This window comes from Mixophyes fleayi, chromosome 7, assembly GCF_038048845.1.
Source record: "Mixophyes fleayi isolate aMixFle1 chromosome 7, aMixFle1.hap1, whole genome shotgun sequence".
Lineage (NCBI taxonomy): Eukaryota > Metazoa > Chordata > Amphibia > Anura > Limnodynastidae > Mixophyes > Mixophyes fleayi.
Window position 1 is genome coordinate 26538678 of NC_134408.1, and position 15836 is coordinate 26554513.

At 41.0% G+C, this 15836-nt stretch overlaps 1 protein-coding gene across 2 annotated transcripts; it reads left to right on the forward strand.

The window, feature by feature from the left end:
• Positions 1-421: 421 nt before the first annotated feature.
• Positions 422-14990, forward strand: TELO2 (telomere maintenance 2). 2 transcript variants are annotated; one of them, XM_075179497.1, is made up of 22 exons: positions 422-546; positions 1395-1453; positions 1648-1996; positions 3638-3918; positions 4248-4316; positions 4472-4619; positions 5356-5458; positions 5568-5636; positions 6561-6702; positions 6804-6940; positions 7374-7474; positions 7579-7668; positions 7959-8047; positions 8202-8290; positions 8372-8488; positions 8691-8762; positions 8929-9123; positions 10349-10440; positions 10734-10833; positions 11210-11274; positions 12358-12473; positions 14504-14990. In XM_075179497.1, exons 3-22 carry the CDS (start codon positions 1653-1655, stop codon positions 14608-14610), a joined length of 2526 nt encoding a protein of 841 aa, XP_075035598.1. In that variant the 5' UTR covers positions 422-546; positions 1395-1453; positions 1648-1652; the 3' UTR covers positions 14611-14990. The 2 variants fall into 2 exon arrangements, with proteins under 2 accessions (XP_075035598.1, XP_075035597.1); XM_075179496.1 differs by lacking the exon at positions 1395-1453 and having other exon boundaries at positions 424-546.
• The last annotated feature ends 846 nt before the right edge of the window (positions 14991-15836 follow it).

Consider the following 15836-nt stretch of genomic DNA (forward strand, 5'->3'; position numbering starts at 1 on the left):
AAACCAAACATGAGCACACACTGCATATAAAATAAAAGCAAAGGTGGGTTTGCTGCACAGCTAACATCTTTTTAATTATAATGTATTAATACATATTGAAGTGTAAAGCACATAGAATGGAACTAGATACAAACTGTACTATACCCAGGCACTAGAAAAATTTGTGGTACCATATAAAATAATAATAATATACAAATGGTCATGGTCACTTTTGAAAAATACTAACATTATCTGGAATAAAAATTTCCGGGGACAGATCTTTAATAAACTGCCTCTGTGTAAAGGACACAACACTATATTCACATTATACACACCTTTAGATTGCCAGCTAAGGGAATAATAACTCCTGTGTATATAAATGCAGTTTATACAACAGTCACAGAGCTGGTACTTTTCTCTTATGTGCAGAACGCTCCCCTTATATCCCCTGTGACGTCACCCATGCAGCGATCAGTGGGTGTAGTAAGATGTCTGCTTAAAGCTTCCGGTGAGAGGAGCAAGATGGCGGCGGCCAGCATTTAGACCTGTTGACAGTTGTAGGAGAGGGTGAGTGTTTAACTGTAATGTTAAATGTTTATAGATTGTCTTCTGTGACGTAAGTAAATGCGACTAGACTTGGGACATATAGTATTAGCATTGCAGCAGTGTTAGGCATTGAATAACATGTATTATTATAACCTAGTGAATGGTTATTTTGTCATTCTTGCTAAAATTAGAAGCAATATTTTAATTCAGGGTTGTGGCTCTCTAGCTAATGTGGAACTACAAGTCCCACCATGCTATGCCTTGTCTGTGTGACTTGTAGTTCTTCAGAGCACAGGTAGGTAACCTAAGCACTTAATTTGTTATATACACAACAAACGTATACCATAATTATGCTCGACTTGCAGACCCAGACTGGCAACTCTGGCATAAATCATTGCAATACTTAATTTTCTCCCCTAAGTATAATAGTATTTAAAATTTGTGTTTCATAAAAATATACTTGAAAGTTAAATTATTGAAAATCTAAGTAAGTTTTTTATTTATTTTATTTTACCATTTAGATTTAATGAATGATAGATCCTGAAAGCAACTTTTCAATTCTGAGAAAATGCAGGGGAAAAATAACCCTGCAGAATGCAAAAATAAAACTACTTATCAGGCTATTTTATCCTTTTATTTGATTTTTTTTTTTAGGTTGTTAACACAAAATGGTGATAGGAGCATTTTTTTAAATGTATAGTATATCTTTAAAGAGGCTATAACTATTGGAATAGATACACTGTTGTTGTGTTAGTTTGTTCAGTGCTGAAGAACTATAGGTTTCAGTTGTTTGCCTCATCATTTTGCTGTCTCTGATACAACAACTGATATTGTACCTTTCTCATTCCTTACAAACTGATACACGTCAGGGGCCACAGAACGGCCCTCTAAGCGTCAAAAAGGCTGCACATTACCCTTAATCGGAGAAGTAAGTTAAAACAATACATTTACTCACTTCCAAATCAATAAAACATGTAAAATTAGTTGTTGTTTTTTGATACTATTGACCATTAAAGCCTGGAATGTAAGGAATGCCTTGGGTTACGATTGCATCCTGTACACTTTAGGAAATATGTTGGTTGTCCTTGGTAAGTAGCTCACTATGTGTGTCTCATCTTGTAGGGTAAATGAGTCTATCTGTAATGGATCAGGACACACTGTCTGTGCGATCTGCGGTCCAAAATATCATAACCGATTTATCTAAGATCCATGATGGAGACAGACTGGTGGAAGTGTTGGCGAGCATCAAATGTTACTTTGGAAAAGGCAAGAGCCCGGCATCTGCTCAGAATATTGCTGAATTTAACAGAACTCACTACACCCCTTTCCTCAGATTTCTGGTGGTTCAAATGGGTCCACAATGGTTTGACCTCCTAGCATCTGAACATTTGGATTTATGGGACAGTTTCTTCTTGGAGGGTCCAGCAGACCAGTCTTTCTTAGTGCTAATGGAAAGCTTGGGAAGAACAGGGTGAGTGTGTAATGTACTTTTATGTTATTGAAAACCAAACCGTGGGCCTGTTATCTGCACACAGAGGATGCAGCTTGTCTGTGGTCTGAACCAATATCCAGACATTTCACTGGACACCAATAAATTGAGTGTTGGTTCAAATGCGCAAAATAGCATAATGTAGTTCACACCATTGCATTACACTGATTCACACCATTGCATTACACTGATTCACACCATTGCATTACACTGATTCACACCATTGCATTACACTGATTCACACCATTGCATTACACTGATTCACACCATTGCATTACACTGATTCACACCATTGCATTACACTGATTCACACCATTGCATTACACTGATTCACACCATTGCATTACACTGATTCACACCATTGCATTACACTGATTCACACCATTGCATTACACTGATTCACACCATTGCATTACACTGATTCACACCATTGCATTACACTGATTCACATTTCCTGTGCTTTTATCAGTAATAGTGCTAGGACTGGGGTATGATGCTGTGTAGGGGAGGACAAACTACTTTCAGAACTATGTGGCTCGCTGAATATAGTCATCACAGGCAACCAGATAAAAAAAAGTTGATTCCTGGATTATAAGGCAATACCCGATTCAGTTTTATATTGGTCACAAAACACAGTGTGCATGGGCACCAAACAGCCGCTGATCTCTGACCCGGATGTTTCCCATGGGGCTAGTGAAAACCGTATTTGGCTGATGACTCTGACTAGACCGTGTGTGTGTTATTTTCTGACCTAATTGTGGCCGGTAAGAATTGGCATAAGGCCTAAATGCCTGGATCTTTCTGAATGTGTGGCCAGTTTGGACAGGGATCCAACTGCACAGTGATTTGCGCATCTGCCCATCTATGGGCACCTTAACTAGGTGACAACTATGTTTCTCTTTTAGTTGTGTTTTCGTCCGTGTGACTGGATACAGTCTGATAATACACAATACTGTTGCTTCCTCCCATACACATTCATAGGGGACACGTTGGGGAGCAGTTGGGTTTTATACATCCTGTGACACTAATGTACAACTTGCTGCTGGAAATTCCTGAGTGTAGTGTTTGGCATAGAAGCTTCACACAACTTCACAGATGAATAATAAAGTATAGACATAGAATTTCCATGTTTATAATTGTGGCAAGATTACAATATATATATATATATTTATTTATTTTAGGGGTTATTCTAAACTGTTTAGCCTACTGAATTGAGCATAGTAACATAGTCACGTTAGTTTGTGTTTCAATTACTTAATGTGGGGACAATTTTTGCTTTGGCCAACGCTCTCTTTTCTCAGAGGGGAGGGGTTTGTCAGCAGCATGCATTAACAAAGTTAACTAGTTAAGTGCCAAACTCCCCTCCCCTCACACAACCCCATGGTAGCAGTGTCCCCCAGATGGAATCAGAGAAACTGATTTATCGTGAGTATAAAAATCCTCTTTTAGCCTATCTGTTCATTAGGAAATATTGACATCACTGAGACACAAAAAAAAACCATAACAAATCACTGCTTCCACTGTCGGTAGACAATGGGTGGACTTTAAGATGGCTATTCACCCTTCTGGTCGTAGTGCGTCTTCCCCCTCACCATACTTCATTGGCTTTTGCTTTTATTCTAGGCCCTGTATCCGCCTAGATCGCTGTATCCATGTGTTGGAGAAATTCTTACAACGTGGGGCCCTTGCCGAGGTTGTGTGGGAGGTTTGCCAGCAGCAGCTGGAGGCTACTCCAACCCCTATCTTGCACGAAGCCATCTTGGCAAGGATCTGCAGCTTGCCAGACCACTTGGGTAACTGCCTGCAAAAACACAACAAACCTGTTTTCTATCCCAAGAACTATTACCCGCGAGTGGGAAGCGCCATATTGCGCGTGCTACAGATGGTTTCTGTCTCTCTAAGAGGTAAGTGTACATCTGGTGGAGGACCTGCCACTACATTCAGGCAAAAAGACCCATTGTAGAGTCATAAAGTAAAAAAAAAAGTTTGCCATTAGAATACACTATGATTCTACAAACCCTGTGTTACTACCTGTCCGTAAGCAATAAAGAGAAATTGTTCAAATAAAAAAAAAAAGTTCCATATTGGGACATCTGAGCCCGGTATGACACATTGGAGGGTGTCTCAGCTGACTGAGGGTAATAATGGGGAGCCATGCCAAGCTAGAAAGCTTTTTCCCATGTTCCCTGTCTGCTGTTCTTATGTGGTTCTCATTTCCTCTTCTCTGTCCTAGATGGGAAAGGCTGCTCCATCTCATTCGTGTCACAGCTCCTAGGTAAAGTCTGTATGCAGGGACGGCAGAGTAAGTATATGTTCCCTAATAGGAGCTGAATGGCAGCAAACTATAACCGCATCCTGTGGAAAGTACTTTGATTTGTAGATTTACATAAAGATTTATTTTCTGGTATTACAGTCTGTTCCAAGTGACTGATGACAAGTTCTTGTATTTACTTACAGAGGAGCTGTTTTCTCTACTGCTTCCTCGTCTGCTTACCCTCATCCAATCGGATTGCATCTGGCAGAGGATGTGTTGGAGGCTGATAGAGTCTGTTCCTGATAGGTGGATGGAGCCGGTGGTAACTGGCCTTGTGCATTGGGCACCCGGGTAAATTACGTCTCTCTCTTACTGTGATTTCTGTTCCAGTGAGAGTAAAATGCCCAGTTGCCATGTTCTGGGGTTCTCTGTATCCTATCGTGAACCATGTTGGCTGTTGTCACAGTAAATATATTATTAGGTCACACCACTATGAAATGACTAAAAAGATATAGATTACAATTCGTCCAACCTTCAATTTTGAATCCTTTTTGAGGTACAATGTTGGCTAGCAGATGCCAGGCAGAACCTCTTGTATAAAAGATATTCGTGAAATACAGATAAAGAAAATTACGTCTGATAGAATATTTAAAAAATGACGTTCACTCTCTGATGTCAGTGAAGGAATGCACACTGCTAGCAGCGAAAAAGTCTAGTCACAAGAGCTGATGCTCTAAATACACCCAATACCTGGTCTTTTATCACTTTACCATCCATTTTTTTTCCTGAATACTTTGCTGACTTATGCCAAGGGCATTCACTATACGGTTTCTGAGAAAAACAGTGGACAGACCTAACTTTCGGTATCCGTTTAACCACGAAAGACTATTGTTCACCGAATATATAAAGTGCAAGGCTTAGTTGATTAATTGGTATAGTTGCTAACCAATCCTGAAGAGTAACGCTTAGCTTGACATCCCCCTTCCCCCCCCCCCCCCCCCCCCCCATGCCAGTTTGACCTTGTAGAAAGCTGTTTAGTACAATTTAATGTGCCAGTCTTTATTATACAGATGACTGTCATTCTCAGATCTGCTGCTCTCTCTAAGTTGCTGGGAGATCTGGTTTTGAAGAATAAAAAGACTAAGTTCTTACTGACTCAGAAGCTGCTGTTTCTGCAGTACAATCTCAAGGTAACTCTTCCTCTTCTGTTATAAAGTGGAGAAGCAGGTCTGGCACACTGTGATGTGATCTAGGAAGGTTAATGACTGGTGTTTTTTTGTTTTTTTTGTTCTTATACAGAAAGAGTTGCTGCTGAGCATTCTGGGATATTTGTCTCTGGATACCAATCGCAGACCCTTATTGATTAAGGTGGGTATAATATATGGTTGTATGAGCATCAGTCATTTTAGAATGCATCTTTGTGTTATTGATTCTGGGAAGCACGCCTCATTTCCAGTCTTGGGGGGTAAATTTATAAAGCTACGAGTTTTCGGAGACTTTGAAAAGTGGAGATGTTGCCTGTATCAACCAATCAGATTATAGCTGTCATTTTGTAGAATGTATTAAACAAATGACAGCTAGAATCTGATTGGTTGCTATAGGCAACACCTCTACCTTTTAATCCTGACAGAATCTCGCAGCTTTATACATTTACCCCCTGGTATCCTCCCAGGCCTGTACTTCCTTGAGGAGATCCTGGTATTGTATCTGCCTATCTGAATGTTCTTCTATCCAAACAGTCTTTCAGAGCCTGGATGTTCACTGCTTGTACTCCTAGCCATTACTTATGCTCCCAGGTTCTTGGTGTTTACCTATCTCAGAAGACCATCTTCAAATTGACTGTAGTGCAGGTTTTGGTCCATGTGAGCCTTTCCTCCTCAACGTTATGCCCCCTTCCTGCTGGAAGGTGGGGTTAAGTAGGGGGGAGGAGGAACATCTTTCCTAACCCTTCTCTAAGAAGTGCCCTGCCTCCTATGGGTGTGACTTCATGTGGGACACAGACTAACCAATAGGGTTAAGGTTCCAAAGAAGCAGGCTAATATGTGATTGGTGCTACAAAGTGAGGAACACACCTAGTGTAGACTAATGTGATCCTGTCAATTCCAAAGACTCTTAAGTCTTTCCCAGATTAAAGTGAACAAGGGCTTGAAAAATAATTATTTATTACAATTGGAATAACATAAAATATATAAAACCAATTGGATACCGATCTGATTGTCCACCTTCCATCAGACTTCTCCTGGACTAGGCGTGTAGAGCTAGAATGCAGATCACTGTGTATTGTTTTGGCAGGTTCTGCGAGACCTCCTGGAAGTTTGGTCATCAGGCACCGTAGTGAAACACTCTCCTTATTCCCAGCTGATGCACGTCAGCCGTTCCATCTTTATCTGCTTAAGTCTTCTGAACAAACAAGAAGTTGATAGCTGCAAGCAAGGTATGAGTGTACAATATGGCAGAATATCTTTCCCTATAACAATGCCGATCTTCTTTCTCTCACTGCCAACTCCTCTCTCCCCTCTAACTTCATATCCACAGAGGTTCTCTTCGCTCTAACATCTGGGACTCGGTTCTACCTGGACAGTTCTCTTCCTCCCGTCAGATGCTTGGGGATGGTAGTCGCTGAATGTTTAAGCCGTCATGTGGATTCTGAGGGTCCCAGTCTCTCGTTCCGTGTAAGCCGCCTTATTATACAGATCATGTGAGGCAGCTGTTTAATTGCCTTTTTGTAGGGATGCGTTCTAGTGTGTGTTGCTGTCGCTGTTTGCAGGGCACAGTTTGCTTTGCAGCCACAATGCATTTTGTAAGTAAGTTTGTTTTCGGTAGTTACTCTTCAAGTGCACCTTCACAGAGCACCTGTCCTTGCAGTACACATTAAGGCCTTTGGACGTAGCAATTTTTATAATTGGTCTCTGAGACCTTCAGATGGTGCTAATTTCAATGGTTCTTGGCGTAAGTCGAATGCCGTAGAGAAGATGCCTTAGCAGGTTAAGGCACTACTGCAGTAAATTTGTGGTAGGTTATCATGCTTTAAGGGCATTGATAGGGAATATGAAAAAGTAACCAAATGTAGATATACATGGACTGTGTATAAACTACGTCTTGCAGTATGAAGATGATGCGGAAATCAGAGACCTGAAGTCACTTCTGTCTCCACCGTGCATTAGCCTGTCGGACTCTGCAGAGCTAGAGAAGATTCCGACTCTAGAGTAAGTAGAGAATATAGATGGTTTGGACATAGTCTTGTTGGCATTGCTATTGAAATCTCCTCCATATCGGGGTGATAAGTTCCAATGATTACTTTGTTCCCCAGGCCCTTGTCCAAAGTTGAATGTGCCAAGATTGAAGGAAAACGCGAGGAAGAAACTAAAGCTGATACTGGATCAGAATCTGAACTGGATAGGTGAATATATTGGAGAGCGCTTATCGGTTCATAGTATTTTTAGTACGTCTGTGTGGATGAAACTGGTGCAGAGACGTCAACGCGGTGATAATCGGCGGAGTCTGTAGTTATATTATCGGTGCTCAATAGAAGATTTGCAGAAGATAGATGTAGTTCTTGGTTCTCCTTGTAGTTGGAGCAGAGATGATGGGTTCCGGAGCAGTCGGTCTATTATGCTTTAATGCTTGTGGTCATGTTTGTGTTTCACTCTTTTAAATTGTGCCAATTGTTTTACTAAATCCATTCAACAGCGATGATGACTTAACTCCATATGACATGAGCATGGACACCGAGCTAAAGAAAAGCAAAACGCCAGCTTATATTCGGGATTGTATGGAAGGTAGGATAGGAACTCTTTTGAGAGGTCCACTTGAAATAAATATTTGTGATGGTTTTGGGTTTTTTTATTTATTTTTTGCATGCAGTCCAGTCTGTCATGTATCAGATATTAGCAAGAGTTTTGTGGTTCTCAAGATTAGTTTCCATGTCCTTAGTGCTGTTTTCAGAAGATGTGGAGAAGCTGGAGGTGACCATGGCTTCCCTAACTACCCAGATCTACTCAAACCCTGTTGCCACCAAAGAGGTGAGTTATGGATCGATGGTAATGGAACAATTCCTTAAGAAACCAAATAGACCACTTATGTGATTCATGTGTGCATTGTAGGTCAGTACAGAGCTTGTCAAGATCCTCTTGCACCTTGATGACCGCCCTGGTGTAGAGCTCTTCACAGAGTTCCGATTTACAGCCATGGTTGCGGTCACTGTTACCGATCCTGTGCCGGTAAGTTTCTGTCTCGCCATCTCTAGGGTCTACTGTCCACCAGTTAAGTACCTACTATGTACCTCACCAGCCAATAAAATATCTGACTTGAAATTTAAATTTCTTCCCAAGTGACCTCAAGACAAATCTTTTATATGTATTGTTTCCACCTAGCATTTAAAAATGCTTGAGATATGTGTTGACCTCTTTAACATCTTTACAGGTGTCTCAGTATCTTACCGGAGAATTCTATTCCTTAAACTACAGCTTGCGACAGAGAATGGATATATTAGACGTATGTATGACTGAACATTACATTTGACACTACAAACCACAATACTAGCGCAGCATGTAGTATAATACAGCTAAAAGAACACTGCCGTAAGATAAGCCCCAGGAGTGATTGTGTCTCTGCCGGTGTGCTAGTATTTAGCATGTGAGCACTTCCCTCTCTTTGTCAGGTTTTGGCTTCTGCAGCTCAGGAACTGTCAGAGCCATCGGCCACAACAAAACCCGCGGCCCCTAAGTCCTTGACGCGCGACGATCTCCAGTCTGCTGGTAGCATAGCTGGGACGGCAGTAAAAGGAGACGCTCCTGTGGACTGGAGGAGAGTTGTAGAGGAGAGGATTGCAAAAAAGACCAGGCGCTTTGCCAAGGTAATGAGAGTATAACTTGAAGGGCCAAATCATGTGTTAAAAAGAGTGCCCATTGCACGTAGCCTATGGAGGCAGCAATTGTGCCAGTCCTGAGTGTATACACACTGCAGAATGGGAACGACATTGTTCCATTGTTGAATGAGATCTTTAGTCCATTTATAAAATCAAATGAAACGATACGATGTGCTTTGGAATGATAAAACATGATCCTGGGAGTATACTCGCTAATGGAATATCGGACCTAACGGTCGTTTATCGTGTGATTGGCTCGATAATCGGGTGAAAAATCTGTAGTGTGTACCCAGCTTTAAATCTTTCTGGCTGACCTCTGCTACTGTGTCAAATTTAGTTACCATATGTCCTTAAATGTAAGCTGATAACCTAAGTCTCTGGTTTGTTATTCGTCAAGACTTCAGTATCACACTCTACGCTAACATGCTATTGGGGGCGATACCTGTGCAGGGTTCTGACTACAACAGTCCTGTTCCCTTAGCTAACACTCCTGCTCCACTTCTTGGAAAGTCCCAAGAAGACTAGTTATGATGCTAGAGATAAGAAGTTTGCAATAGGTAGAAGTTCCATACACAGAGGTCACTTCATTCACAATGCACCTATGCCTCCCTATAGTGATAATATACTGATCTATGCTATCCAAGTGTAATCACTTTACAGGAATAGTATATACGATGATATCTAGTGACCAGTATGGAAATGACCTTTATGAGATAATCTCACTTTCACACTTTATGATCACATTGCTGCAGTATTTATCCAAGACTGTGGCAACAATATTATAAGGTCTGATTCTTACTTACTAATATGATTATTTAGCAGGATTGTTAAGGGTTCATTTTTTTCATTTTCATTGTGGTAATAATAATACACTAATCTGTTTATCAAATGATTACCCAATAAAAATAAATTCCAATGAGTGAATTCTACTCCGTCCTATAACCTTGGTGCCCCCTTCATGTCCGTCATTTCTCTGAAACTACAATGAGCAGTGCAGTAGTGGTGTTACCCTATGATTGTGAGACACACACACGTAATAGAAGTCTTTGACTCTCGCTCTGCCGTCAAACCTAATTAGAACTTTCCTGCGTTCCCCAGTGTTTAGAACATTCTTACACTGTAACCTGTGTGTGTCTCAATCTCCTTCATCATATTAGGGACCTCTGTCATGTTCTAATGTCTAAGCTTTTCCCCAATTTGTCATATACTGTAGGGTCCGTCAAGTACCACCCCGGCCGCCTCCCCAAACCGGTTTCATGCTGTCGCTGGACACTTCTTTTTTCCACTTATCCAGAACTTTGACAGGTGAGCCCAGTGTATGAGTCCATATAGAGCCACGTTCTGCCATTGTCTGTCTTGATCCTAGTGTTGTTTAATGACTATATTTGTTCACCAGTTAAAGCTCTCGACAATGTGTCTGATGGTATTAGAGTGCTGTCCCCTGAAAGTCTTTATCCTATGATGATTATTGGGTATGGGTCCCTAGATATGTTTACCTTATTTGTGACATAAAAAGGGATATGGGGTGGTTAACGTTCTTGGGGTAATTGATATTAAAGAAATGTAACCTAAATAATTTTTTTCCCCCTTATTCCAAGACCCGTAGTGACCTTTGACCTCTTGGGTGAAGACCGTCTGATCCTCGGACGATTGGTTCATACATTGGGCATTGTGATGCACCTGTCATTGAACGCCACGGTAATATATATGTGTAGGGAGAGGCTAATGTGAGATTAAAGAGAAAGAAACGCATATAAGTGTAACTGAATAAATCATGTTTACTGGATACTGTTGTTTTTCTTTCCTATTTACTTACACCTTGAAAAAATAAAACCGAAGGTGGAATGTTGAGGATTATACTCCGCATACTACAGTTGTTCTCAAGCAAAGGCTGAGGTTGTAGCGATGAACATAGTCTATATGATCAATTTATTATGTGTATCAGCTTAAATATATATTGCATTTTTTATTTTTTTTTGTACGAAGTGTATTTCATTTTGCAATATTTTGGGTTGGATGTTGTTGACATATTTCAGATATGTGAGGAAGGTAATACAATCTTGCTTTTGAACAGGTGGCATCTCAGATGGGGAAGGCGCTGCTGGAGTTTGTGTGGATCCTGCGCTTTCATATTGACCAGTGAGTGTGTAGAGTGTAGCACTCCGTTATATTACACATCAGTGCGTGGTGATGCCACTTACCAGACGTGAAGAATCCTTTGTATCCATCCTTCTCTCTGTCTGACTCTGCTCATGTTGTTCTGCTTCATTTCTGTTCTTCTGTAATGTTACATTTATTTATATCTTCCAGAGTAACTGGTCTCCATAGTTACGTATAGTTTTTATAGTGCCAGAGTAGGCAACAATAAATGGACTTAACACACAACAATATCATTGGCCATAGTGGGAGCGTCCACCAATCAAGAATGGAGATCTGAAATGTTCCTTTGCTAACTGCTAAATGAATGGAAACATGGAGACCGCGTTCTCTAGGTGCATGACTTCCCCTATGGAACTTCAAATTAAGGAGCAGACTTGGAACGTTTCTTGTTTTGATCCCTTCCCCTCTCCCCCCCCCCCCCACCCCCACAATTGTTAATAATAAAGTAATATTACTCCAAATGTATCCTTTATGGGACCCCTACTCAACCCCACTGCTAGGCCTGACTGCCCCAAGTGGAATAATAGTTCCTCTGTCTTCATTCCTACATAATGTATCTACCAGCCTGTGATCAATATCATTTACTGGGTTACCTGGTAAAACTCGGCATATAAAATGTCATTAACCTTCAGTTAAAGCTACCAAAACACACTGCAGTCTACTAATCTATCAGAGTTGATGTTTGGGGTATAGAATCTACAATCGTAAATGGAGAGGATCACACATAAAAGAGACCACCCCACACGTGAAAAAAAATGTCCTCTTTACCTTGGGAGAAAGATTGTCCAGCACACACAACACTTGTCATTGCATTATTATAAACGTGTCACAAATCTGAATTCTATACAGTCTGGTTGTATAATTGTGATGGTATCTAATGGTGTGTACGGTTTAACCAGATTATATGACTCCTTTTGCAGTCTGTGTTGTTAGCAGAACTCTGAATGTAATGTAGTGTAGTGTTTGCAGTTTATTCCTGTCGATAGCAAAGGTAGGTGCACCTAGCGCAGTGTGTCAGGGATATGGTGTCTGACTTGCTGTGTGTTACTATCTTCTCTATAGGTTTGTCAGACAAGGCCTCCTGTTCTGTGTCGCCTCCATTCTGCTGAGTGTCCCGTGGGAGCTGCTTATGACCGACATGGCTGATGAGATCCTGGAAATGAAATGCTGGATGGAGGGTAAAGAGCAGAACGCAATTAGTAATACCCACCTCTGTCTCCTGTACTGACGTGTTTAATGTGTGCCCATCATGCAATAGAAAAATCTAACTTTAATAGTACACCCTGATGAAAATTCGTTATAGTTTGCATAGTGTTCATGCTTTATCTCTCGATGCTTAAACACCTTATGCATTTTTTCAAATGAGCTGAAGATTCCATGACCATTCAGAACCAAACAGGGTCAGGTGTTGAACATTTGCAGGTAATGTCACTGAGCATACACCTGGCGGTACACTCTCTGATTTAATATTCATGAATATTCATATCGCTTTATGCAGACATGTAAAAAGCTGAAACTGTAAAGCTGTAACACACAGTACATGGAACATATGCTTAGTTATAGGTTAACGTGGTAGTGTGATGAATTTTGTGTGTGTGTGTGTGTGTGTGTAAGGTAGTTCTATGGTGTGTTGTGTATGTTCTGCATGTATCCCTTTCCTTCCTTGGTCCTGTAGTGTCTTAGGACCTCGCTCACCTGTTTTAGGATAGGGAAGTGTGCATGAATGTGTGCTAAGTGGAATCCAGTGACTGAGACCAGGGCGTGGGGCACTGGTAGCATATGGAGATTGATAGATTGAGAGTGGAGACAATAATGGGATAACCAATAGTAACGTTGTTGGTAGGTTGCGGAAGGGGGGGGGCAAAAACAAGGAGAAAAGGGATTGTTGGAACGAATTTAGGAAAGAGATGATGAAGGGCCACATGAGAGGAAATGACAGATGCGGAAGGAACAAGTGATTGGCAGAAATAAAGACTGGACAGAGTGTTAGCAGTAGGAAGAGGGAAAGGTAAAGGCAGGGAAACAAGCAAGACGGGAGAGAAACAGAGAACCTGGTCTAATGGACAGGAGTTTCTAATGAAACTCGTCCAGCATGAAATGTATTAGTAGTTTATTGAAGAAAACTGTATTTCTTAGTGACCATTATTGTAAGAGAAGCCGTCAACATAATCTCTGGAAATAAATATTAGACAACTGTACTTGATAAATTCAACTGTTCCTAACAACGCTTATACTAGTTCTTCAAAGAAAACCCTTTATAAACATAAATGATCAAAGGTCATGTAAAGAAGCTTTAATAGGAAATGTAGTGTAAGGAATATCTGTTTCCTTACTAGTTTTTGCAGAGAGAGAAAACATTAGTGACTGTTCTATTCCACTGTGATGTTTACTTATTCCATCTGCAGAGAACGTGTAAAGAATCATCTATAGAAAACTGATAATTGGAATTGGAACCAATCTTTATCTATGATCAAAGAAAGGAAGCAATAATGCGACTGTTAATGTGCACTAAAAGATCTTTGTTAAATACCATACACTCCTTATATTCTGGTTTCAGCTCTGTGTCTGGGACCGATCTGAGACCCAGGCACCCTATTACTGTATGCGTAGCGTTTAATATGAATGTGATATATATATATTAAGTTTTTCATCACCTGGACCTCCTCCAGCAGGGGGAGGAAGTGGCTGTGACAGGCCAGTGGAAATCCTGTTGTCTCCTGTAGCTCTGGATTAATGGATCACTGATAATAGAGAGCTGTTGCTAGCATACAAATCAGATGGCATTAGATCATTACATTACGAACCATGTATTGCTGCAGAGTTACAGTAAGAATGTGGATTTATTACATTACTAAAGTCTCTTAAAGGCAGAAGAAGAATCACTGCCTGCGATAGAAGCATCCACCGATTGTCACCTCTTCCACTCTCAACATTTAATGTATCTGGAAGTTTATACTGTTACACTCCATTCAGATATCTGTTTCATTTCCAGTCCTGTGTAGGTAACAGTTACACCCTCACATCACCATCTTGTTCCTTTACAATGGTTGTACCACTGGACCTTCCATGTTATTCCCCGCATCCAGAACTAAGCCAGGTCGACTCCTATTCCCTCCCAATAGAGGTGGAAGCCGCAGGGTGTGACATAGTGATTCAGATTCCTAAATGGTGATATTTTAATTAGATTGATCTTGGTGATTATTTTCAGATGTGGCTGAGAAAGACCCCGATGATGACTGTCGTCACTTAGCCATGAACGGCCTGCTACTGATGGAGAAACTGAGGAACAACATCCAGACCGCCCCCAGCGAGTGAGCCGCTGGGTAGCAATCTAACGGATATTGGGGTTTGCCAGAAATCAGGACTGCGGAAGTCGAGGAGCTTCCTGGTTCCGTGGAAGTAACCGGAGTTCCAAACCAGATTCCATGTTCTGGAATATTTTGACTTGTGTGGCTGGTTGAAATACATGGTGTCTGTGTCTGATATTGAGGACTTATTAACAACTAGATGGGAATGTTGCTCAAGATGAGCATAAAATGATAAATTCTCCCTTATACAACGTCTATCATTTTGTTTCACCAACCAATAATCATGTGACATGTACAGAGTGGGGTGGAATAAGTTAACCACTATTGCTGTAAAGAGTAAATAAAGGCAGCGTTGCCACATTTTTGAATATGTAAAATTGTAACTTAGTTGAATTGTTTGTTGTGTTTTTTGGAGGGACTGCACTTGCACAAACAGGGATAAAATCTACCAATCGCAATCCCTACCAATCCCTTACGTCAGATACATCATCACACCATCTCCTGCTAATTCCGCTGACATTTACGTAACATGCTCTGTTGCAAACCTCTCTGTATGCTTATTAAATACTGCAGCTCCTCTTGAGAGGTATAACAAAATGTCAGTAACATTGGATATTTAGGTAATTGTGTCATTGAAATTGTCTTAACAAATGTGTAATGCTGTATGCCGCATACATGGACGATATCAGTAAAACTGTTTACACAAACTATCGAACTACACAGCTATGTAATAGTATAAACGACCATCATGCTAGACTTTAGCGATATGTTTGACAAGTGGTCAGTATAACCAATCTAGTCTGAATAAGTCTGAATAAACTACGTCATAACATCTGATATTATGGAAATTTTAACCCCTTTTTTTCGGGGAGGGGGAGGGTGGGTCCTTTTTTACTAATGATATCCTGGGCATGAAGAGGGCAAAGCAAAGAAACCTAGACGAGTCACCTGTCCTGGGATTCAACAACGGTAAGTTCATCTTCCTTTCTTTTTGTCACGAGCCGTGATTCGCGGCTCGTGTTGGAGGTATTAATTCTGCGTTCTGGTAGAGGCCGCTGACCGTTCCAGGTGAGGACTCCTCATTCTGTGTTGTGCTGTTCCTTGCTGATCCTTGTTCGACCAGGTGTCTATTGGTCCTTAGGAGAGGATGAACATCTCGCAGTCAGTGGAGGATTGGCTTCCAGGGTAAGTAGGACACGGTCTCACCTGGTGGCAGTGGGTTTGGTATCTTTT

Bases quoted from the DNA above. Each gene is read 5' to 3' on its own strand.
- TELO2 (XM_075179497.1), top strand. From the start codon at position 1,653: ATGAGTCTATCTGTAATGGATCAGGACACACTGTCTGTGCGATCTGCG. The intron at 4,317-4,471 runs GTAAGTATATGT...ATTTACTTACAG, and splicing joins CTGTATGCAGGGACGGCAGA to AGGAGCTGTTTTCTCTACTG. The intron at 5,459-5,567 runs GTAACTCTTCCT...GTTCTTATACAG, and splicing joins TTCTGCAGTACAATCTCAAG to AAAGAGTTGCTGCTGAGCAT.